The sequence below is a fragment of the Macaca thibetana genome, chromosome 14 (genome assembly GCF_024542745.1).
Source record: "Macaca thibetana thibetana isolate TM-01 chromosome 14, ASM2454274v1, whole genome shotgun sequence".
Taxonomy (NCBI): domain Eukaryota; kingdom Metazoa; phylum Chordata; class Mammalia; order Primates; family Cercopithecidae; genus Macaca; species Macaca thibetana.
This window is the reverse complement of record NC_065591.1, coordinates 57,698,254-57,722,958: the sequence shown is the minus strand read 5'-3', so window position 1 is coordinate 57,722,958 and position 24,705 is coordinate 57,698,254. Positions and strand designations below refer to the sequence as shown.

The 24,705-nt window shown below is 38.3% G+C and overlaps 2 protein-coding genes across 2 annotated transcripts in view; one reads left to right on the top strand and one right to left on the bottom strand.

Annotated features, from left to right (window-relative positions):
- The window catches only part of RPL27A (ribosomal protein L27a), a 1,008,958-nt gene that overhangs the window by 104,545 nt on the left and 879,708 nt on the right, over positions 1-24,705 (top strand). The gene's annotated exons all lie outside the window — the stretch shown is intronic.
- On the bottom strand, positions 4,292-5,227 carry LOC126936463 (olfactory receptor 5P3-like). Its single transcript, XM_050759245.1, is given in 1 exon segment — positions 4,292-5,227. A coding segment is annotated over 1 exon segment (936 nt).

Here is a 24,705-nt window from a genome sequence, read left to right as displayed (position 1 = left end):
AATAAAGTCTTTGCCCATGCCTATGTCCTGAATAGTATTGCCTAGGTTGTCTTCTAAACAAATTTCTCTCAGAGCCCCATACTTGACACACAGAGTAAGGGGCCTATTTCCCAAATAACATTATTCATGGTCCTTAAGTTCTGCCTATGATTCAGTATGGAATTCTAAACAGTGCATTTGTTCAGAATTCTATGTAAATAGTGTATTGCATTTAAGACCCCCAATGACATGTCATTTGACTTCTTTAAGGATAAATTTTACCATGAGTGAACTTCCTATTTCTCCTAAATTGGGACAAAACTGAAATGTCAGGTGTGTTACATATAACACTACACTGTTTGTGACAAAAATGATTAATTGTAAATTCTATCCTTTTTTTTTTTTTTTTTTTTGAGACGGAGTCTCGCTCTGTTGCCCAGACTGGAGTGCAGTGGCGTGATCTCGGCTCACTGCAAGCTCTGCCTCCTGGGTTCACACCATTCTCCTGCCTCAGTCACCCCAGTAGCTGGGACTACAGGCGCCCGCCACCACACCCGGCTAATTTTTTGCATTTTTTAGTAGAGATGGGGTTTCACCATGCTAGCCAGGATGGTCTCAATCTTCTGACCTTGTGGTCCCACCGCTTCGGCCTCCTGAGATTACAGGTGTGAGCCACTGCGCCCGGCCTCTATTTTATACTTTATACTTCCTTGAGTTCCGTGATTCTTATTGCTTTAAAAACCTTGCAGGGACCCTGGAACTAAACACTATACTAAATACTAAATAAATCAAGTAAAATATATTGATTCCAGTTAAGGTCAGGAGGCTTCTAAGAAGGATAGCTCCTCTGCCTGTGCTGCCACTTGGGATTTCTATGTGAAGACCAATGAGGACTATGCTCACCAAATAGAAATGCCTGGTGTAACTCTACTGGCATTGTGAATTTTTCATGTATGATGTTCTAAATAATTGCATACATTTGGTCATTATTTTTGGTTTTCTGTAATTGTACACATTTCAAATAGTCTTTTTACTTTGAAACAAAGCAATAGTATAGTCTGTAATTATTCATTTCCATATGTTTTTTTTTTTTTTTTTTTTTTTTTTTTTTTTTTTTTTTTTTTTTTTTTTTTTTGAGACGGAGTCTTGCTCTGTCACCCAGGCTGGAGTGCAGTGGCCGGATCTCAGCTCACTGCAAGCTCCGCCTCCCGGGTTTTACGCCATTCTCCTGCCTCAGCCTCCCGAGTAGCTGGGACTACAGGCGCCTGCCACCTCGCCCGGCTATTTTTTTGTATTTTTTAGTAGAGACGGGGTTTCACCGTGTTAGCCGGGATCGTCTCTCGATCTCCTGACCTCGTGATCCGCCCGTCTCGGCCTCCCAAAGTGCTGGGATTACAGGCTTGAGCCACCGCGCCCGGCCTCATTTCCATATGTTAAATCTTAGTTTTGTTTCTGTTGCCTGTTGCTTTCACTGGCTTTCATGCCTGGTACCTTGTTTCCTTTTGTGTTGGTCATTATTTTTCACTGTGTGTTGGTTATTGATTTTGAATAATTACCACTAGGAATCATTGACATGAGGTCATTGATTGATTTAAATAATTACCAGTAGAAATCATTGACATGACAGACATCAGGACAAATATCTGTCCTGATGGACATGAGGTTGTTTGCTTATTCAGTTCACCCTGATTCGGTCCACCTGTCCCTGACCATGTTATATTCAAATTCAAGCACTGAGCTTCTCAAGCTCTCCAGGGCTGCTAACCTGTGCCAGCCCTGGTTACTTCAGGTTTTCCCTTATCCTGAGGATATATGTGAGGTGTATAAATCAGACTTCTTACCTGGATATGCCATAGGCTTTTACTTGTGGCCCTCTCATCCCAAAAGAACACTAAAGCCACAGCTCAGGTTAATAACAATCTTCTGACTTGTCAAATTCTCTCTCGGCAAAAGCATTTTTGAGTATTGGGCCTACTTTTCTAGGTTATCACACTTTCTGGTAAGACAATTCCTTATTATCCTGTAAGTGCTAATGTGAAATTTAAGATATATTTAACATTTTATCATGTTTTAATTGTACTTACCATGGCACTGATTAAAATGGCCAATTCTGCCATGGTTGGAACAGAAACCTCAAAAGTAAATTACATGCATGTGAGTGAAGATTAGACTCATAGAGCTGTTACACAGGTAACACCACATTCAACATGAACTGTGCTCACCTTCGGCAGCCGGTGTTCAGATGTTATGTTCCCAGTGAGACCTGCAGTGACTCCTCCCTGCCCCTGGCACATCAACCTTCCACATGCTGTTCCACTTTTTCTTTCTCCATAGCACTCATGCCCTTCTAATACTAGGTATCACTTACTTGTTAGTTTTATTGTCTGACTCCTACGTTAGCAGATAGATTCCATCACGACAGACATCTGTGGCTATTAGTCACTTATATCCTTATCTAGGGCAGTGCCTATAAGAGTTACCAAATAGGCCGGCTGCAGTGGATCACACCTGTAATCTCAGCACTTTGGGAGGCCGAGGTGGGCTGATCACGAGGTCACCAGATCGAGACCATCCTGGCTAACATGTGACACCTTGTCTCTACTAAAAAATATAAAAAATTAGCTGGGCACAGTGGCGTACGCCTGTAGTCCCAGCTATTCGGAAGGCTGAGGCAGGAAAATGGCATGAACCAGCAGGCAGAGCTTGCAGTGAGCTGAGATCACGCCCCTGCACTCCAGCCTGGGTGACAGAGCTAGACTCCATCTCAAAAAAAATTTTAAAAAATAAAATACGAATCATCAAATATGATTTTATTTATTTATTTATTTATTTATTTATTTATTTCTGAGACAGTTTTGCTCTTGTTGCCCAGGCTGGAGTGCAATGGAGCCATCTTGGCTCACCACAACCTCCGCCTCCCAGGTTCAAGCAATTCTTGTGCCTCAGCCTCCTGAGTACTGGGATTATAGGCGCCCGTTGCCACGCACTGCTAATTTTTTTTTTTTTTTTTTTTTTTTTTTTTGTATCATTAGTAGAGACAGGGTTTCTCCATGTTGGTCAGGCTGGTCTTGAACTCCCGACCTCAGGTGATCCGGCTGCCTTGGCCTCCCAAAGTTCTGGGACTACAGGCATGAGCCACTGTGCCTGGCCTCAAATATAGTTTTTGAATGTACAAAATAAAAAATATATGAATGAAATGATTGATACACTATGGTTCTATTGACAGAATGTTGGGATTGTTGTCTGAAACACTAAAGAGGGGACAGGAAAGAGAAATGAATCTGGTAGTGGTCAGCATACAGAGGTTGATTAAGCCTCTCCAGGGGCAGACATAATTTCAGGGGAGAGGCAGTCTAGTCCCCTTGAGTTTCCTGAGTAGGATGAGGATCTGACCATGAATGAGTCACTCTGAAAGGTTGTTCCTCAGAGCCACAATGTCACACTATAAGCTAGATTCTCCTCTGGGAAGTTATTGCCTGATTTTTTTTCCACTCAGTCTCTAAGGAGTTCAGAAACCCTTCTCGTTCACACAGAAGTCACTTGTTTTGATCTGACAGATAAATTCATAGGCTAGTCAGGGGCATCTAACAGGTTCTTCTCTGGGACCCCTATAACCATGCTGGAGACAGAGAATAGAAACACAGACCAGATTGTTGTGGGTCTACCAAGCTCATTCTCAGCAGGCAACCTTTCTGGAAGAAGAACATCTCCAGCAATGTTACTATGGTTCCTTTGTCATTTTCTCGCACAATGTACTCAGTAACAACTATAGTTATCAGGCATGTATCTCAGGATAAGCTGATGTTGAAAATGGCCACAGTCTGAAGGGTTTTTTTTTCCAACGTTTTCTTTCTTTTTTTATTTTTTGTTATACTTTATGTTCTAGGGTACATGTGCACAACGTGCAGGTTTGTTACATATGTAAACATGTGCCACGTTGGTGAGCTGCACCCATTAAGGGGAACATCACACACCGGGGTCTGAAGATTTAAAGGTATGCCTTAACTTATCGCAGAAAACAACTCTTGAAAAAATCAGAATAAAATTTTTAAAGGGTTTTCAACAGATAAAGCATTTTTTCATGTGAAATTATTTGCATTCTCAATTATAAATGTAATTCAATTTTATTAAAGGTAAAGCAAGATGGACTTCCAATTTCCTATTCTATCTGAAAATCTACCCTCATGATTGACTAAAAAGCTCCACACTGGGTGATGGTCTATGGACAGATATATTTTGACCACAAACACTCAGTGTCTTATTATTATTATATATAGAATATTAATATATCAAATTCTTCAAACTAGTTTCATCAAGGAAATATTTTTATTCTAAGCTCCCTCTTCAGAGCCCCCTTAATCTCCTTGTTCCTGAGGCTGCAGATCAGGGGGTTCAATATGGGAATCACTACCGTGTAGAACACAGACACCACCTTGTTCTGGTCAGTTGAGTAGCTGGACTTGGGCATCACATAAATGAAGGTAATGGTCCCATAGAACAGAGTGACTGCAGTGAGGTGGGAGGTGCAGGTGGAGAAGGCCTTGTGGCGGCCCTCGGTGGAGTGCATCTTCAGGATGGTGATGAGGATATAGATGTAGGAGATGGCTATGACACACACAGTGGCCACAACGATAGATCCAGAAGAGATAGCTGGAATTATTTCAACAGTAAAATCATGGGAACAAGCAAGCTTCAAAAGTGGTGAATAGTCACAGAAAAAGTGATTGACTTTATTTGGCCCACAGAAAGACAGTCTTTATAAGCAGCCAATGAATTTCCAAGCATTCATACATCCACCCAGGTAGGACATGCCCACTAAGATGATGCAGCCTCTGGGGGACATGCGGGTAGAGTAGAGCAGGGGCGAGCAGATGGCCACATAGCGATCATAGGCCATGACAGCCAGCAGGAAGCATTCAGCTGTACCAAACATCAGTACAGAACAGAGCTGGGCCACACAACCAGCAACAGGGAGAGAGGTTTCTTTCCTTAGGAAGCTCATGAGCATGATAGGTGTGACTGATGAGGAGTACCCAATGTCTACGAAGGCCAAATGGCAGAGGAAAAGGTACATGGGTGTATGAAGATGATGACTTCTTCTGATCAACATGATTATGCTGATATTACCCATTAAGGTGACAACATAAATTCTCAGAAACACAAGAAATAAAATAGCACATAGTGCGGTATGCTCAGATAACCCCAAAAGAGTAAACTCTACCATAGCGGTGTTGTTTCCAGTGCCCATCTATATTGGGAATAGTGCCCACTGAAAGAAAAACAAATGAGTATTATAATGGGATTAAATGCTATAATTGCACATTTATTTTTACAATATCTATTTAATAAAAATATATAACAATGTAGGTACTCATGTAAATTTGGGAAGAAAATGCTTTCACACACAATATCTCATGTAAGACTTAAAAACATAAATGTTCACTGATGTAAGGTCAGGAATACTCAGAAAAATCTTTTTTTTTTTTTTTAACTTAACACACTCAACTTGTATTAGATGTTTAATTTAGGCGTTCTGTGAGCACATCTCAGAGATGGCCACTAGAATACATAAAGAATCCAGTAACTCAATCCTCTTAGGTCAAAGACATGATTGAAGGGAGACATAAATGTCAGAACAGACCAAGACTCATGGAAAAGAGCGGCTGTTCAAAAGGATGTTTGAGGTATCATCTCTTGTATCAAAGATGTGTAGTCATTAAGAATTCTGAATTCCAAACAGAGGTCAAACACATTAGCTGCATGCTAATCCATAGGACCAAGAAGAGGTCACTTAACTCAACAATGGGCTGTGGTCCCTACCCAGAGATCTCACAGTTGAGGGAAAGTACACCAAATGTCCAGGAAGTCTGGACGGAGGCAGAAGGTGAAGTAATGCACTCACCTTACAGTCAAGTAAACAGAACAAGACTGAGGTTTGAAAGAGGAGATGAGCTAGCTCCTGATTATCTCAGGATCAAGCTAACTGATTCATGATAGTGAGCCAATCTGGAGAAGACATGATCAGGTTACTCCTAGAAGGCTCCAAAGACACAACTTGTGCCCAAGACGCTGCATAAGCTGGGGCTAGGTTGCTAACAGAAGATTCCGGCCTTCTACAGCACACAAATATCCAGCCCTATCTTAATAGTTGCTGTCTGATAAAACATGCATCTGTATGTAGGTCAGCTTCTGGAAAGCCTTCCTCCATACCAACTTGCTTGAGAAAAATCATGAAAAAGCAAGAAAAGCAGGAGAGCTTTCTTACAGGATGCCCAGCTTCAAAAAGGTCCTAGGGGCCGGGTGCGGTGGCTCAAGCCTGTAATCCCAGCATTTTGGGAGGCCGAGACAGGCGGATCACGAGGTCAGGAGATGCAGACCATCCTGGCTAACACGGTGAAACCCCGTCTCTACTAAAAAATACAAAAAACTAGCCAGGCGAGGTGGCGGGTGCCTGTAGTCCCAGCTACTCGGGAGGCTGAGACAGGAGAATGGCGTAAACCCGGGAGGCGGAGGTCGTAGTGAGCTGAGATCCGGCCACTGCACTCCAGCCTGGGCGACAGAGCGAGACTCTGTCTCAAAAAAAAAGGTCATAGAAATAATCCACTCCATTTCTCCCATTTTATAAAATTATAAACTAAGCTCTAAAAAAGTTAAGTAACTAACTTCAGATCAAATGCCTTTCTGGAAACTGAGCTAAAATGAAGAACCATATCCCTGGACTACTTCTAATTCATTTACTATCTTTATTTCACATATTATACATCTTTTCTATAATTTCTAAAGAAGACTATAGACTATCAGAAAGTATATTTGGTTCATTACATGTTTAAAAAAAAGGTTTTAAAATTATGCTAATATATAAATAATACATTTACTCTTGAAAGGGTAATTTTGCAGTGCAGTAATTCACATAAAGATGCAGCTGAGAGATAATGACAATTCTGTGAGGCAGGTGATAGTCTCCTTCAGTGCCCAGTACCTAGGGAGTTGTGCTTTTGTTTTCAGCTGAACAGTTCTGAGTGCCTGATAGATGAGGAGTCAGATTTCACTAGGATTTTCTTTGCTGAAAGAGCAGAAGGGAGAGTGAAAACTAATCCCAAAGTTGTGAAGATTGTGAGGAAGGGGGAATAGGCAAGCAACTCAGCTGACCTGGAGTGACTTAACAGTTTTGAGGCAATCCCAGTATCTCACCCTAGGAAAAGTCATCCCTATTGAAGAATTTAAAACCAATGAGAAAAACTAGTAGGTAAAATAAAAGGGTCAAAGATCCTGGAGTTAAAAAAAAAAAACTAGATTCCGGTGATAGTCATTTCTGAGATTACTGCAGTGGTAAGTTCACGTAGATCCAAAATTGCCATTGCTAGTCATGGTTACCTTTATGGAGTATGCATCTTGAATATTACATATGGTCTGTGAAGACTTTGATCTCCACCTATGCTGTTATTTCATATAGGGTTTTGAAAAATTGGCTAGAAATAGAGAACATCTTACTAGGACAGGGAAGAATGAAGATGAACAGATATTATATAAAATGTTTAAACTGAACATGGAGAGTTGAGGGAAAATTTTCAAAAGGAGAAGTTAATTTTTATGAAGGAGAGAGAAATTACCATAAAAATAAAAAGTGTACTTTGTCATAAATATGAAAAAAAATTTGAAAATATAATTGTGTCTGTATTTGTAAGGTATCATGACTTTATGAAAAAGTAAACTGAATTGGTAATAGAAGTTGGGATTACAGCATAGAAAGACCAATATGCACCAAAGGGCATCAGCAAAATGGGGAAGAATGTTGCAGTGGCTGCTACAAAACTAGGGTTGCTGATACAGAAATTCCATGTTGATTGGGTGGGAATATGAGTAAAGAGAAGCAGAAGATACAGAGTCTTAAAGTGAATGAAGGAACATAAACAATTTATCTTGGGCAAGAAATGGCTCCTGAAGGAAATTAACTTTTATCTTTTTTTTTTTTTTTTTTTTTACTACTCTAGTGCTCAATTTTTAGACGTCTGAGGATATACAAAATAACTGCTCAGTACATGGGAGAACCATCAAGCAGTCACAATTGTGCCCAATTGGAATGGGCTGCAAATTGGTGAGAGCACTATGAAAGAGATTCAGGAATCACAGGTCTGCCTGAGCTAATGTGAAGCTGAGACATTTTAAAATCAATGCTGATATTCTAGGATTCAGCATAGTAAATTAATCCACTACAGTCTATACACATCCATACGAAGACAATGCTTTAAATTTCTCAATAGATTACTTTCACTCTGGAGTCTGCAAACACTTTGCTCTTTGCTCCTATGTATCTTAAGTATCCAACTGATGTCGCTATTAGAATTAAGAAAAAAGAGAAGCAAAAGTATTTTTTTAAAGTAGAGAGGAATGAATGAAAGGCAGAGGAAGATGAAAGGCAGACCATACAGAGGAAACCAAAAGAGGTGCTATAGCTGATAAGATAAAAGAGGGAATTTTTATTTCACATGTCAACAATTTAATTCCATTTTTATCAATTATATCTTCTTCTATGGAAGAAAATTAAGATAATTCAATGTTTTCCTACATCATTTAATATAAGGTTTATTTAGTCTTGGAAACTTCCATTCTTTATTGCTCCTCAACAATAGCAATCACAAAAGTTGCCATAATTCTCTTTTTAAAGATCAACCAAAATTAAAGAATAATGTATTTTTCTTTAAAGAATTTGGTATAAAGCAGACTGAACTCTCTCACACACATGCACTCATCTTTCTCTTTTTCTCTCACACACATACACACACTACATGCATATGCACACACACACTGGCATCAAAGTCATGTGCTCATCCAGCCACATTATTTTCACACTTTTATTCTGAACTGAGATGCCTGAATAATTTTATGTGTGAATTAACTGATCAATAGTATGCTGTTAGGAACACCATGCAATTACATGTTTGAACTCTAAAGTCCTATCTTCCTTATCTTTGTACAGGACTTTATTAAGTGGCATGGACCCAAGAATGAATGAATGTTTAAAATTTTAGAAAAGATAGATGTGTATAACAGAAATTCAGAGTCAGTTATACGTGCTATTACAGCATGGAAGCGATGTGTTGGACAGAAATGCCATGAGCTTTGGAAACATACGGCCCTGGGATTAGATTCAGCTTTGTCACCAGCAATCTATGGAATCTTGGAAATTTTACATAAACTGTTCAACTCTTCATTACGTTATTTGTTTAAAAAAATACTTCACATGATTCTTGTGTTGAATAAGATGATGTACATGATAATACCAAGTATCGATCATAGAAATAAGTGGATGTTCAACAAATGATTATTTCCTTTAAAAAACTATACCTTAACTTCTAATACAGAAATGAGAAACAAACATTCCTGTATCAATAGAAAAGGGAAATTATTACCTGCGGATGAATGTACATCAACAATAATGACAAATTCCAAAGAGTTGTTACTGTATAGGAAGGTGATATTTATGAGATTTGGGGTCCTTTGGGATATAGCCTCTTGAGTACACTACTTGTTTATAAAAATTTCACTGAAAATTCATCAAGACAATGCAAATTACAGGTATGTATGCTCATAATAATATGTGTTGCTGCTGGGCATGGTGACTCACACTTGTAATCCCAGCACTTTGGAAGGCCAAGGTGGGAGAATTGTTTGAGGCCAAGAGTTCAAGACAAACTTGGGCAACATAACAAGACCCCATCTCTACAAAAAATATAAATAAATACAAATAAAATTAGCCAGGTGTCATGGCTCATGCCTGTAGTCTCAACTACTCAGGAGGCAGAAATGGGAAGATGGATTGAAGTCAGGAGTTTGAGGCTGCAGTGAGCTAGAATTGCACCACTGTACTCCAACCTGGGCAACTAAGCAAGACCTCATCTGAAAAAAAAAGTCTAAAAACATCTGTAAATTTATTTATTTTTAGTATGCATTAGAATTTTTTAATAAAACTTTTTGATGAACTGCTAAAACCACTGTAACTATTTGAGATTTATAGGAATAAGCAAGAGTACAGTGTACCAGAATAATTTCTCTTCAAAATAAAAATTCTTCTGGGAAAAAATAAGTGCTTATGTTTTCTGTATGTTTCTAGATGACACTACCTTTATTTTTTAATTAAACTTTTTACTTTGAGATTATTGTAGATTTACATGCAGTTTTAAGAAATGTAAATAATACAGAGATATCTTATATGCCCTCTACCCAATTTCTTCCAATGAAAAGCATTTTGAAAAACTGTAGTATAATATCACAATGAGGATATTGGCAGTGATACAGTCAAGATACAGAACATTTCTATGAACATAATGACCCCTCACATTACTCTTTCATAGCCACAACAACCTCTGTCCCATCCCCATGCCTTCCTTAACTTCAGGAATCCTCTAATATGTTCTCTGCTTCTACATTTTCATAATTTCAAGAATTTTATTATTTTATTTAATATCCCTCTCTACCTCCAGTAATTTTATTTGCTCTGAAGTCTACGTTATTCAATATTAATACAGCCACTGCTTTTCTTTTGATTAATATTTACATACTATGTCTTTTTCATTATTTTACTTTCTTTTTTGGGTTTTGTTTTTTTGTTTTTGAGATGGAGTCTCACTCTGTCGCCCAGGCTGGAGTGCAGTGGTGCAATCTCGGCTCACTGCAAATTCCACCTCTCGAGTTCAAGTGATTCTTTTGCCTCAGCCTCCCAAGTAGCTGGGATTACAGGCGCCTGCCACCATGCCCAGCTAATTTTTGTATTTTTAGTAGAGACAGGGTTTTACAATGTTGGCCAGGCTGGTCTCAAACTCCTGGCCTCCTGATCCACCTGCCTTGGCTTCCCAAAGTGCTAGGATTACAAGTGTGAGCCACCACACCTGACCCATTATTTTTCTTTCAACTTGCCTATATTATTATATTTGAAGTGACTTTCTTGTAGAAAGCATAGAGTTGGGTCATGTGTTTTAGCTCACTTGGCTGGGTGAGGGCTCAAACAGAAATAAGGAACATGCTGTTTTGAAACTAGAGAAAAAGTGATCCTTGTTAGATAGTGACAGAAAGTCTAGCTTAATTATGACCTGCAGTTATGTGGAAAGCACAACTTATAAGTGATGAACTTAGATATTTAGATAAGCAGATTTACAAACAAAGTGTTGAAGGTACAGCCTGTTGTTGTTTACTCAATGTATTAAAATGTGAGAACAGATTACTGTGTACCCAGTAACAGGATTGCTAGGTCAAATGGTAATTCTATCTTTAGTTCTTTGAGAAGTCTCCAAACTGGTTTCCACAGGAGCTGAATTAATTAATTTACATTCCCAACAATAGCATTCCTTTCTCTCTGCGACCTTGCTAACATCTGCTTTTTAAAAACATTTTTATAATAGCCATTTTGACTAGTGTGAGATAATATCTCATTGTGGTTTTAATTTGCATTTCTCTAATGATTAGTGATGTTGTGCATTTTTGCATGTGTTTGCTGGCCACTCATGTCTTCTTTTGAGAACTGTCTGTTCATGTCTTTTTCCAACTTTCTAATAGAGTTATTTGCTTTTTGCTTCCAGATTTTTAAAAATTCCTTATAGACTCTGGATATTAGTCCTTTGTCAGATACATGGCTAGTAAATATTTCTCCCATTCTGTAGGTTGTCTATTTACCTTGCTGATAGTTTATTTGGCTCTGTAGAAGCTCTTTAATTTAATTAGGTCCCAGTTGTCAATTTTGGGGGTGCTGCATTTACTTTTGAGGTCTTAGTCATAAATTCTTTACCTAGGCCAAAAACCAGAAGAATATTTTGTAGGTTTTCTTGTACGATTGCTATAGTTTGAAGTCTTACATTTAAGTCTTTACTCCGCCTTAAGTTAATTTTTGTATGTGGTGAGAAGTAGGGATTGAGTTGATTCTTCTGCATATTGTTACCCAGTTTTCCCAGCACCATTGATTAAATAGTCTGTCCTTTCCCCATTGTTCTTTATTTCTGGGTTCTCTATTTTGTTCCATTGGTCAATGTGTCTATTTTTGTACCCGTACCATGCATTTTCGTTACTGTAGCATTATAGTATGAGATACCATCTCACATCAGTGAGAATGGCTACTATTAAAAAGTTAAAAATATATCAAGTGCTGGTTAGGCTATAGAGAAAAGGTAATACTTATACACTGTTGGTGCGAATGTAAATTAGTTCAGCCCCTGTGGAAAGCAGTTTGGAAATTTCTCAAAGAACTTAGAACTATCATTTTACCCATAATCCCATTGCTGGATATATACTCAAAAGAAAATAAACCATTCTACCACACATGCACTCATATGTTCATAACTGCACTATTCACAACAGCAAAGACACAGAATCAACTTAGATGCTTGTCAATAGTGGACTGCATAAAGAAAATATAGTACATATACACCATGGACTGTTATGCAGCCATTAAAAAATAAAATCACATTAATTCAAGATGGATTAAAGACTTAAATGTTAGAACTAAAACCATAAAAACCCTAGAAGAAAACCTAGCCAATACCATTCAGGACATAGGCATGAGCAAAGACTTCATGACTAAAACACCGAAAGCAATGGCAACAAAAGCCAAAATAGACAAATGGGATCTAATTAAACTAAAGAGCTTCTGCACAGCAAAAGAAACTACCATCAGAGTGAACAGGCAACGTACAGAATGGGAGAAAATCTTTGCAATCTACACATCTGACTAATATCCAGAATCTACAAAAAACTTAAACAAATTTACAGGAAAAAAACAAACAACCCCATCAAAAAGTTGGCAAAGGATATGAACAGACGCTTCTCCAAAGAAGACATTTATGTAGCCAACAGACACGTGAAAAAATGCTCATCAACACTGGTCATCAGAGAAATGCACATCAAAACCACAATGAGATACCATCTCACACCAGTTAGAATGGCAATCGTTAAAAAAAATCAGGAAACAACAGATGCTGGAGAGGATATGGAGAAATAGGAACACTTTTACACTGTTGGTGGAAGTATCAATTAGTTCAACCATTGTGGAAGACAGTGTGGCAATTCCTCAACGATCTAGAATTAGAAATACCATTTGACCCAGCGATCCCATTACTGGGTATATACCGAAAGGATTATAAATCATGCTACTATAAAGACACACGCACACATATGTTTATTGCGGCACTATTCACAATAGCAAAGACTTGGAACCAACCCAAATGTCCATCAGTGATAGACTGGATTAAGAAAATGCAGCACATCATAAAAAAAGATGAGTTCATGTCCTTTGTAGGGACATGGATGCAGCTGGAAACCATCATTCTCAGCAAACTATCGCAAGAACAGAAAACCAAACACTGCATGTTCTCACTCATAGGTGGGAATTGAACAATGAGAACACTTGGACACAGGAAGGGGAACATCACACACCAGGGCCTGTTGTGGGTTGGGGGCAGCAGGGAGGGATAGCATTAGGAGATATACCTAATGTAAATGACGAGTTAATGGGTGCAGCACACCAACATGGCACATGTATGCATAGGTAACAAACCTACACGTTGTGCACATGTACTCTAGAACATAAAGTATAATTAAAAAAAGATCAAAACATACGGATAGACATTTCACAAAAGAAGACATACAAATGGCCTACAAGTATATTAAAAAATGCTCAACATTACTAATAATTAGGGAAATATAAATCAAAGCCACTATGAGATATAATCTCAGTCCAGTTAGAATGATTGTTATTAAAATGACAAAAAAAAATGACATGACTGTGGAGAAAGGGAAACTCTTGTATGCTATTCGTGGGAATGTAAACTCATACAGCCATTATGAAAAATAGTATGGAGGTTCACCCCAAAATTAAAAAAAAAAAAGAAAGAAAATGCGGCACATATACACCATGGAATACTATGCAGCCATAAAAAAGGATGAGTTCATGTCCTTTGCAGGGACATGGATGAAGCTGGAAACCATCATGCTGAGCAAGCTATCACAAGGACAGAAAACCAAACACCACAGGTTCTCACTCATAGGAGGGAATTGAACAATGAGAACACTTGGACACAGTGAGGTAGGGAACATCACACACCCGGGCCTGTTGTAGGCTAGGGGGCTGGAGGAGGGATAGCATTAGGAGATATACCTAATGTCAATGACGAGTTAATGGGTACAGCAAACCAATATGGCACATGTATACCTATGTAACAAACCTGCATGTCGTGCACATGTACTCTAGAACTTAAAATATGATAATAAAAAAAGACACCAACACCCCAAATAGATTAATATTACTTTAAAAATAAAAAATAAATAAAATAAAATCAATCCTTTGCAGCAACATGGGTGCAGCTAGAGGCCATTATCCTAAGCAAATTAGCACAGGAACAGTAGACCAAATATCACATGTTCTCACTTATAAGTGGTAGCTAAGCATTGGGTACACATGGACATCAAGATGGGAGCAATAGACACTGAGGACTACTGAGGGGGAGGAGAGAGAGTGGAGAAAGGGCTGAAAAATTACCTATTCCTTACTATGCTCACTACTTGGGTGATAGGATCATGTGTACCCCAAACCTCAAAATCAAACAATATACCCATGTTGCAAACCTGCACATATACCTCCTGAATCTAAATAAAAGCTGACAGAAGCTCTCTGGGGCCTTTTTCATAAGAGCACTGACATATTCATCAAGGCTCCACCTTCATGATATAATCACCTCCCAAGGAACCCACATGTTAATACCATCATATTGGCAATTAGATTTTCTGACATACAGATTTGGGGGGGAAGCATACATTCCGTCCATAGCAGCTAGCTAGAACATATGGACATGGTTCTAATTACTTATTTAGTTGGTTGATTAAAACGTACACTGAACAGTTGCCTGAGTAAAATGAAGGCCAGAAGAAATTCCTTGGTGTTTCCAAAAGAGACAATTGAAAGTTTGGGAAGATGTGGTATGTTGAGCTGGTTTTATCATGTGCATTCCATGTATGTAGCCCATGTATGCATCTTCCAAGAAGATCTCAGGAGCATCTTCTACTCCATGACATTGAACTCATTGGTAAAGAAGCATAACTATTATTAAGAAGTACTGAAATAGATATTTTGTGTAGCTCTGAGATGTAAGAGATGAATAGCAAATCTAAATGAGATCAATTTCAATAATGATACCAAAACTCCAAAGTGACAGAGATCATATGTGTGCTAAAAGTATAACACCAAGGTCGATAGGGCAATCATAACAGTATACAAAAATGTCTGACCTATAGGGAACTTTAGAGGTGGCTAATTAAATATAATGGCCTTAAAATCATTGCTGGACAACCCAGTAAGGTGCTACTTGATATGTATGATTCAATACATTCTAGGGACAGAGAGCAAGAAAGGAAACTGATTTGAAATACCATGAAATGTAGTGAAAGCTCCTCACACAATTCTCAGACCTGAATCAATTCAGAGATCTAGAGTATCTTAAAGAAATATTTTGTAAATTGAGAAAAAATTCTTACAGTAACATCACATACATATTCGGATACACATATATACTCTCATTCTTCATCCATTCCAAATGATTTTGAGGCTATTTAAAGGTAATTATTAATGAGAAAGGGAAATACCCAGACCTTTCACGAGTTATTACACCTGACTTTGAGCTGCACTAATTTTTGGAGGTCCAGAAGTCCGCTGTTGTCCAGTCTGCCAATCGTAGAGAAAGCTTATAAGAATCCGGATGTGAGTGGAATTTTGACCTATTTTCACCTTATTGTAAGCCCAATATCAACCAGATTTAGAATCGGAATAGGTTTGGTCATCAACTACCAAAATTACCCCAATATTGGCTCCTGGATCCAGGGAATCTCGAGCTATTATATTGGAAGGTTCAAATGGAGGCCGCTGGATCTACTCATCCCAGCCAACATGGCAAGTCAAAGGAATATTGCTTTCTTCAGGAAAATGAGCTAAATAATCTTATTTTTATTATCATTATTATTCAGTTCTACTAGCACACTGACTCTGATCTGAAGCCAGAACTGATTTATTGTAATCATAAGCAAATACATTTTATAGCTCATTAGTACAATTACATCCCTTTGATCTGAAAGTTGGTTACCTGAAATTAGACTTTGGGTTTGGATTAGTTGGCTCACAGTTTAATGACTCTTCAGGGAACAGGGTAACCTCTGCTCATAGTCAATTTTAGAGACGCCATTGAGTCTAAAGACTAGTCCAGGGGTTCACATCCACTGTGTTTGGAACGGAAGATGAGGTGCAGAATTGAAGACAAAGCCCCAGAGGACTCATAGGTGAGACAACATCTCTGCCAGCCCCTGCTTCCCTAGCAGCTCAAGCTGATACATCTGTAAGTCACAGCACATCCCCAGATAATGGGGCATTAGAGCAACAGGGGATGTCATTAATTCTCATACATATATATATATGTGTGTGTGTATATATATGTATGTATATTCAAATAGCAATTACAAATACTAAGAAATACACCATTTCCCCCTTTGGGGCTTGAAACTACCTGGCTCTCTGAAATTGAACAAAACCGGCATTTTTAAATAAAATTTCTAAAATCCCTACTAACTACTTTGTGGATGACTGGTGAGTACTGTCTGAATCTATAGTTTGCCCCACCACTGACAGTGACCATTTGGTCAGGTTTCATTCAGAAACCAATAACAGGCTTGAAAATAATCTCTTAGATCAGTCTGTGCAAATGTGTACATGTTAACCAAGTGAGAGTTCAGAAAGGTTCAATGAATGGCCGGGATCCGGCTTTCAAGCAAACAGAATCTGACATAAATAGCGAAACTAAGAAGAGTGAGAATAAGACGAAAGAAGGCATTTTTAACCTTGCATTAAAAATTGTCTCTGTAGAAATAACTCCTGGCCAAAAAGATATCAAAATCTTTTACTATATTATTTTATAGTAAAATGCTAAAGAAAATTATCTTCATCTTCATGTCCTGTTTTATCAAATTGCTTTTCTGAACTAAGTTCAATAATAATTAAGGAGATGCATATTTCCATTTTTTCCAAGTTACATACAAATTGTGTTTTAAGTGTGTACACTTGCAAATTAAATACTTGGGGGAAGAGCATTCAAAGATTAATAATGTGCAATTTAAAAAGCAAAACAATATAAAATATGAAAAGAAAGAATGTAAAATGTCAAATTAGGCATAAAGTAAGTGCATAGACTAAAGGAAATAGGTCTTCTTATTCAACTACATGCACTTGTGAAAAAGTTTAAATAATTCTGAAAATAGCATGGCTAGAAATAATTATAGACACCCTAGTAGGTAACAACAGCTTTGAAGCATGAATTAGTTAATTAATGCTATAGTTCTAGGTATTTGATTGATCAGTAAAGGACATTTTCACTTAATGTCATATTTGAAAGAGCAGGAAAGAAAAGGGTATAAGGGTGTAAGTGTAGCAATGAATGTTCTGTCAGCTCTTTGGACATCTGTGTGGGAGGATGACACACCTGGAATACCAGTCAAATAACAGCATCTTATAATCTTATCATACATTTGTCTTATCTTCATGCTGTAAATCATATGAAGTCCATAGTGCCCCATGCCAGTGGCATATTACTATATTCTAAAATAAAAATATCAAGCCATGATGTATCATCAGAAGTCCTTCCACTGAACATTTTCCTAGATTACCTTTTCACCTAGATATTTTCATTCCCAGGTAATAAACCTGCACATGTCCCCCCTAAATCTAAAGGTTGAAAAAAATAAACTGATATATAAAAAATAAAATTAAGCAAAATATAAATATAAAAAGGGAAATTAATGGCTAAAATCAGGCTCAGATGTAAGATGGAATATTGTCAGAATGCAGGCCTACAGTGGTGTAAATCAAGGAAGGGATAAGAGAAAAAGATTTTTAAATGGCTTGGGGTGAGACAGGAGCAATGTCAATTTTTTAAAAACCATGTTTAATGTTCTTTGTAGGCATGAATGAAGTAATACAACTTTGGAGTTATGTTTGCAGAACTAACACCAAAATGTGCTGGGGGAAAGCTATTTACATCTAATCTCAATCCCACTGTTTATTCATTGTCTTCCTCAATGCCTGTGAATATTTTATCTTTTCCCCAGAAGAAAAAATTTCGAGGAACAAAACGACTGCAGAGATTCAGTATACCAGACCAAAGTGCCTCCATGTGTTCCCCAAAAATCAAGAGCATCAAAGGTCTCTTTCCAAATCTTTCTTAATATTAAATGTCCTCATCCTCATATGGAAGCAGGAGCCAATCCTGACACTCCAATTTGGTTGGAATTTCTCTTTTTCCATGCACATTTCAGTCTGTATGGGCTGCTGCCATTCCCACAATATACTGCACAGTCTCATTTTACAGAGAGCAACCAATGTCATGATGGGCACCTTTATCCAGATTTATTTCTTACATGTCCCACTTGCCAAGGATCACCGTTTCCTGGCCAGAGTATCCTATGAGCAATCCAGGTCCATCAGACACTCTGTGAGCTACACACAGTCATAGTGACTGTAGAAGTTCAAAGTGACCTGCTGGCCCAGCCTCACTTGAGTTCAAGGACACACACAATGGCAGTCTCTCTGCTTCTGCGTGCTGACTGGACAATCGTCTGTCTCTAGTCTTACACAGTTCCTCAGACTCTAACTCTTACCTGTTAGGGTTTTGCTCAAAAGACTGCCAGATTTTTTTACTGGTGTTGCCTTAAAGATCACCAGTGCTTTGAGGACTATCTTCATCCTTCAGGTATCCATCCTGGCTTTAGCCCCAAGGATTCTCCCCTCTGAAGTTTTTTGCAGCCATGTCTTCCACCTCTCAATCCTGAGTCTATCCAACCTTATTCTCTGAGATTACAAAACAAACTGGCTCAAGTCTTGTCCTAAATTGTACCAGGTAACCACAGCCATAATCATGCTGAACCCCCTTCATACACTTCAAGGCATTCTGAGGGAAGGAATTTCCCAGAGATGGTCCAAATAAAAAGACTATTGAATGTGCATCAAAGGGAAGCATATTAAAGCCTCTGCTGTTAATTAAGCTGAAACTGAAGCCCAATCTGTTTGGTGTCATCTGGTCTTGGAAATTGAGGTAACATGAATTTCAAAAATATCAAATGCAAAAAACCAAAATGTTCTGTATAAAACAAAAGAAACAGTCCATATTTTAAGATTTTGCTGAGTGGTTGGTTGTTTTTTTCTCAAATAAAAATTTTCTTCATGCCATTTCTTTTTTCTCTTACATACTCTATGGAGCATGTGGGTGGGGAATACAGATGACATTCATTTCTTACATCACACAACACCTGTTTATTTTGAGCTCATGCAGTAAAAATTCTGAGTTAGTCTCACCCATGGACTTTCCTCTCTGAAGGAAAACAACACAAGTCAATTGTACTATTAAAAATTTTATAAGTACTATGTGAATCATTTTCTGGAAAAATATTTTTCTGTTATAGCACATGTTATTGAATAAGTCCTGTAGGTCGATATGTTGTGTCATTCAAATAAATCTGATGGATGCAAACAATTGGGCATTTAAGCTGTGTTAGTCATAATGTAATCACAGCCTAGAGTGTCTTTTCTCAGGTCATAAAGAGCAGAGACTTTCCTGGGCCAGACAACTAAGCTGTTCTATGGGATGTCACAACATACACATGGCTCACAAATACAAAGAAAGTCAATGCGGGACTGAAAAAGCCTTCCTTTACCCTGAAGGTTGAAATTTCCCACTCCAGGATAGTACCAGCACTTCTTCCAGCCTGTTAAATTAGATACAAAGAAAGTAAATGCAGGAGTGAAAAAGCCTTCCTTTACTCTGAAGGTTGAAATTTCCCACTCCAGGATAGTACCAGCACTTCGTCTAACCCTGTTTAAATTTCGTTAAGAGTAAGACAGAATTATAGGTGGACATTCCTCAGAGCTTAACCGACTCCATACTGTATTAATAGGGAAACATTTCATCAAGGGAAATCTAAGCCTCAAACCAAATGCAGCAGCACTTCAGCTACTCCAGGGCACACAGGATAATTCAGAGCACCCACCCACCCATGGTGCTATGGAAGAATCATCAACCCAACATGAATTCCTAGTAGTGGTAAAACAAAGTATCAGTGGATTTGAATTCTGTCCCTAGCACCTACTGGTCATTACCTTCAAGAATGAATATTACCAAGATTCTTACAATCTAGAGAATGCTCTTTCTCAAAGTGTATCCCCAGTTGAATGCATGAATCATATATGCACCTTCCTTTAACAGGAGTCCTTCCCCAAAACTAGAATGAAATCTCATGACCAAGGCCAGGCGTGGTGGCTCACGCCTGTAATCCCAGCACTTTGGGAGGCTGAGGCGGGCAGATTAAGAGGTCAGGAGATCGAGACTACGGTGAAACCCTGTCTTTACCAAAAATACAAAAAATTAGCTAGGCATGGTGGTGGGTGCCTGTAGTCCCAGCTACTGGGGAGGCTAAGGCAGAAGAATGGCGTGAACCCGGGCGGTGGAGCTTGCAGTGAGCTGAGATCACGCCACTGCACTCCAGCCTGGGACAGAGTGAGACTCTGTCTCAAAAAAAAAAAAAAAAAAAAATTATCATGACCAAGCAGATCCTTAAAAACACCTTCCCCCTCTTTAGAATCTCGCTGATGACTAACACCCCTGAACTTAGAATTTCTCTTTCTCAGATTTGTGAGCAATAGGGTGGCATAGTGTAAATGCTGGTTCAAAAGTGCCGAAGTCAGTCTTCCTTAGCTCTGTGAGACACACGGTGTCAGTTGATCCCTTCATCTCCTCCCTTCCGGGCATTCACCCAGACAAAATCCGCAAGGTCCTGTGCTTTCTGCAAACCCAGTCTTTAGAAGGCCTGGCTGGATTTCACCCCAGATATTCAATTCCTAGAATTGGCTCATCATGCAATAAGAATTCCATAGAAAAACCAATTCTTGCTAAAAAGTACATTACCATTTGTACTGGGACTAGACAGTGAAATGATAGTGATGAAATGTGACATAAATGGCAGTAGTTCAGCTGGCTCTCTGATTCTATCCCTAACTCTGGCCCCTTTGGTCACTACTCAAGATAGGCACACAGTCCTAGGGACTGGAAACAGATGTCCTATGGCTTATTGTTAAGGTAACCTGGTGGTGAGCAACTACAGCATTTGCAAAATCATGGAGTTCTTCAATTAGCAAATCAAACTTACATTGCACTCTCCACTAGATATAACCTAGATATTCTCCCCCCTCACCAGAATGAAAAGTCACAGATTTACCTTCTACAAGTTACTGAAATTGGCAAAGTTGACTAAGAAAGACCACTAAAACCAAACCTCCAGGTCTGACCCAATTGTATTTTTTTTCCAGTTTCCTCCTCTTTGGTGTGAATTAATGAACTCCAGGAATGCTGAGGGAGAGAAAACGCACTTTCTAATTTGAGAATGCTCTTGACTTCAACTCTGCCTTGACTTAAATGCCAAGGTTGCAGACAGTGTCCTTGCACTTTAATGGCTGTGCTGAATCACTACAACTAATGACCTAGACAACCAGGTTCTAATCTTTTTTTCCCCAGTGGCCATGAGAAAAAGGGCAGCTGCATTGAGAAACTGACCCTAACCACACCAGGAGGCATGGATTGCCCCAGTTTCAATCCAGAGAGAAATGGAGAAGGGAGAAAGGGGAGGAGGTCTACAGGACCATTAGAACATTCAGTCTCTGACTCCTTAATTTGATTTGATGGGAAATACACAACAGTAGGAGAAATGAACACTACTTTTCTCTTACATTATCTTTTGGGATAAATATGCTAACCAAGATCATCTTTTCTGTGCAAGCAAAAATGTCCTATATGTGCATCCTAGTCATACAATCTTTGCGTAATCTTAGCTAGCCCCCCATAAAACATTTACAGCCACAACTTTAAGGCCACCCACTGTAGATGTCATGGGAAAGGGAGGATGGCTGTCTCCTAGCATCACACCCAAGGTTCTGAACGTGGGAGTCATCCTGAGAACAGGTACCAAAGCATCATGACCTGAGTCATCATTAGTTATGGGGATGATTTAGGGATTTTAATTCCCAAGGGTGATTTAAATAAAATGTAATGTATCTCAGAGAAACTCTGTATAAACTGTTCCCTTGGTACCCATGAAGTTCTGGAATCACAAGAGATAACAGACTCATTACATTTTATAAGTACAGTTTCTGCGGAGAACAGAAACCAAGGCCTCCAGGCAGATACGAAGAAGCCTGTTTGTCTGACTGGAAATGCACTAAATGGATGCTTCTAGAACACTGGGAATCCCGACTAATTGTCTGACAGGCACTTGGTAAGTTGCATTTACTTCTAAGGCTGTCATGGCTAAAGCCACAAGGCAGCCTAGAGAAGGGTTTCAGCTCCAGAACTGTGAAGAGGGCAGGGCTTTGGGACAGGTGTGCTTTGTTTCCACCAGAGATGAAATGGGGAAATATTGGTTGGCTCTTACTTGGAAATCTGGGATTTATTTTTAAAACTAGCGCATTATTCTATGAGGAAACCGCAGCAGTGACCTGACAAACATAGGAAGCCTCTGAAATCACAAGCCAAATTTTATGTAAGTGAAATCTTCCTAGGGACAGGTACTTAGCTTTCATCAGATTCTCAAAGGAGTTTATGTTCTTTCACTTTTTAAGAGTTAAGAATATTTCTTAGGTTCTTCCACCAAGTTGTTTGAATTGTTTCCCCATGAAGAGTAAAGGTAAGGAAGGAAACAGCACTGAGTTGTCAAATGTTGAACATACTGGTTAAACACAATAAATTGTAAATGTGCCAGAACAAATTAAGAGGAAGTGTTACTGAACTCATTCCAATATGCCTAAAATTTCCTCACAGGAGTCTAATCTTGCAAGAAAGAAATAGGCAAAACAAAATTATGAAAAATCATAAATGGAGAAGATAGTTTAGGCAGAGGGCTCTGGAACACTGAGAAATCATAAATGGAGAGATAGTTTAGGCAGAGGGCTCTGGAATCAGCCTACCTGGTTTCAAATCCTGGCTCATCTATTTTGGGAATTTGACAAACTACTGAGCATTTCCATGTCTTAGTTTCCTCCTTAAGAAAATAATGAAAATAATAATTATGTACTAAATAAAATAATATATGTAAAACAGAATGAATCTTGGCATATTGAAAGTTTTCAGATAACTACTCATTATTTGGATTCATTAAGTTTGACAGTAATTAAATCTCAGCATTTTTTTTCCTGATTCTTTTGTTTTATTGATAACAGAAACGGTGCATAATTACAGATTTGATGAGGAATGTGCAAATAATAAAGAATGTGTCTATTGCCAGCAAAATACAAAAAATACTGGAATAATGGAATAAATCTCAGCATTTTTTAAAAAGCAGACCACAAATTTTCTCTTAAGTAGAAAATTACAAGTCAAATATTTATAATTAGAGATTTACTATTTTGTTTTTCCTGGAATTTATCATCAGGTCTAGTTATATTCTAAAAACTAATAGTCTTGATATTATTAGTAATCCTTAAACTTAAAAATTAACTCAATTAGAAGTTCCTTGGAATGCAAAATAACATTTTCATAGGATAAAATGATATATAAATATTTAGCTAATGGAATGGAAATTTTTTAAAACCTCCAAATTAGAATGTGTTAACCATGTCTTAGAAACTTTAGAGGCAAATATGAAATCACATCAATAATAGCTAACAGAGTAAAAAATATATATATATCTTCTGCCAGGCAAGAGCTGTTAAAGCTAGAATCTCCACACTGGCTTTTTAGACTCTTCCAGAGTTACTAAACCTTTCCATGTCTCAGTTTGAATTGGTAACTGTTCGAATGCACATGGAAGACTTGGTCACTTCTAGAAATGAATCCAAAAGAATGTTTTGCTACCTTTAGACGGCACAGAATTCAAAACAACAAAAAACTTACAAGCAAATATTTTAATGGGTAAGACTGTCTAAGTGCAATGCCTGAAGAGGTTTGGTTTTGTGTTAGGCTATGATTGAGAGAGATAAGATCACAACAAAACAGGTTACATCTACCATAAGCCAGGAGTGTCAGAAATGCTCTTATTTCCAAGGTTCCTTACTACTTGTTACATATCTTAGGGCACCTTTTCTTCCCTGCTGACTCCTTGCCCCACCCATTAAAGATAAATTTTACCCTAAGGTCTATCTCTGATCTCTTGCTGTCACTATTCTCTCTCCCTGAATGATCTCATTGGTTCCCACCCTTCATTCCATCATCTGTATATCCATGGCTCCTGAACCAGGATCCTGGCTTTGACTGTGCAATGAACCTTTGTCCATCCTTCCAGCTGAATTCAACGCTATTTTCTCCTACTCCACTCCTAGCCTAGACTTACTATGTTGAACATATTCGAAGTAACAACATAGCAATGTTATTAAATATAGTGGGGAAATTTGCTTCCTCTTTTCTCTCAATTATGTCTTCTACTTTTGAATTCTACGATAGTAATTGTGGTAGGAGTGCTTGTGTGTATTTGTGCGTGTGTGTGTTTAAATTGTGTCAGATCTCCTTAGGAAAGAAGTAAGGGGTAAAATTATACTAAACTGTTAAGTCTTACATTATCATTATTCTGGTCTCCCAGACTTGAAAACTTAGAGTCTCAGTCAATTGCCAAGTGACACAAACTCTGTCTTTGAGATACTTCTTGTGCCTATCTCCTTTCTTCATTTGTGCC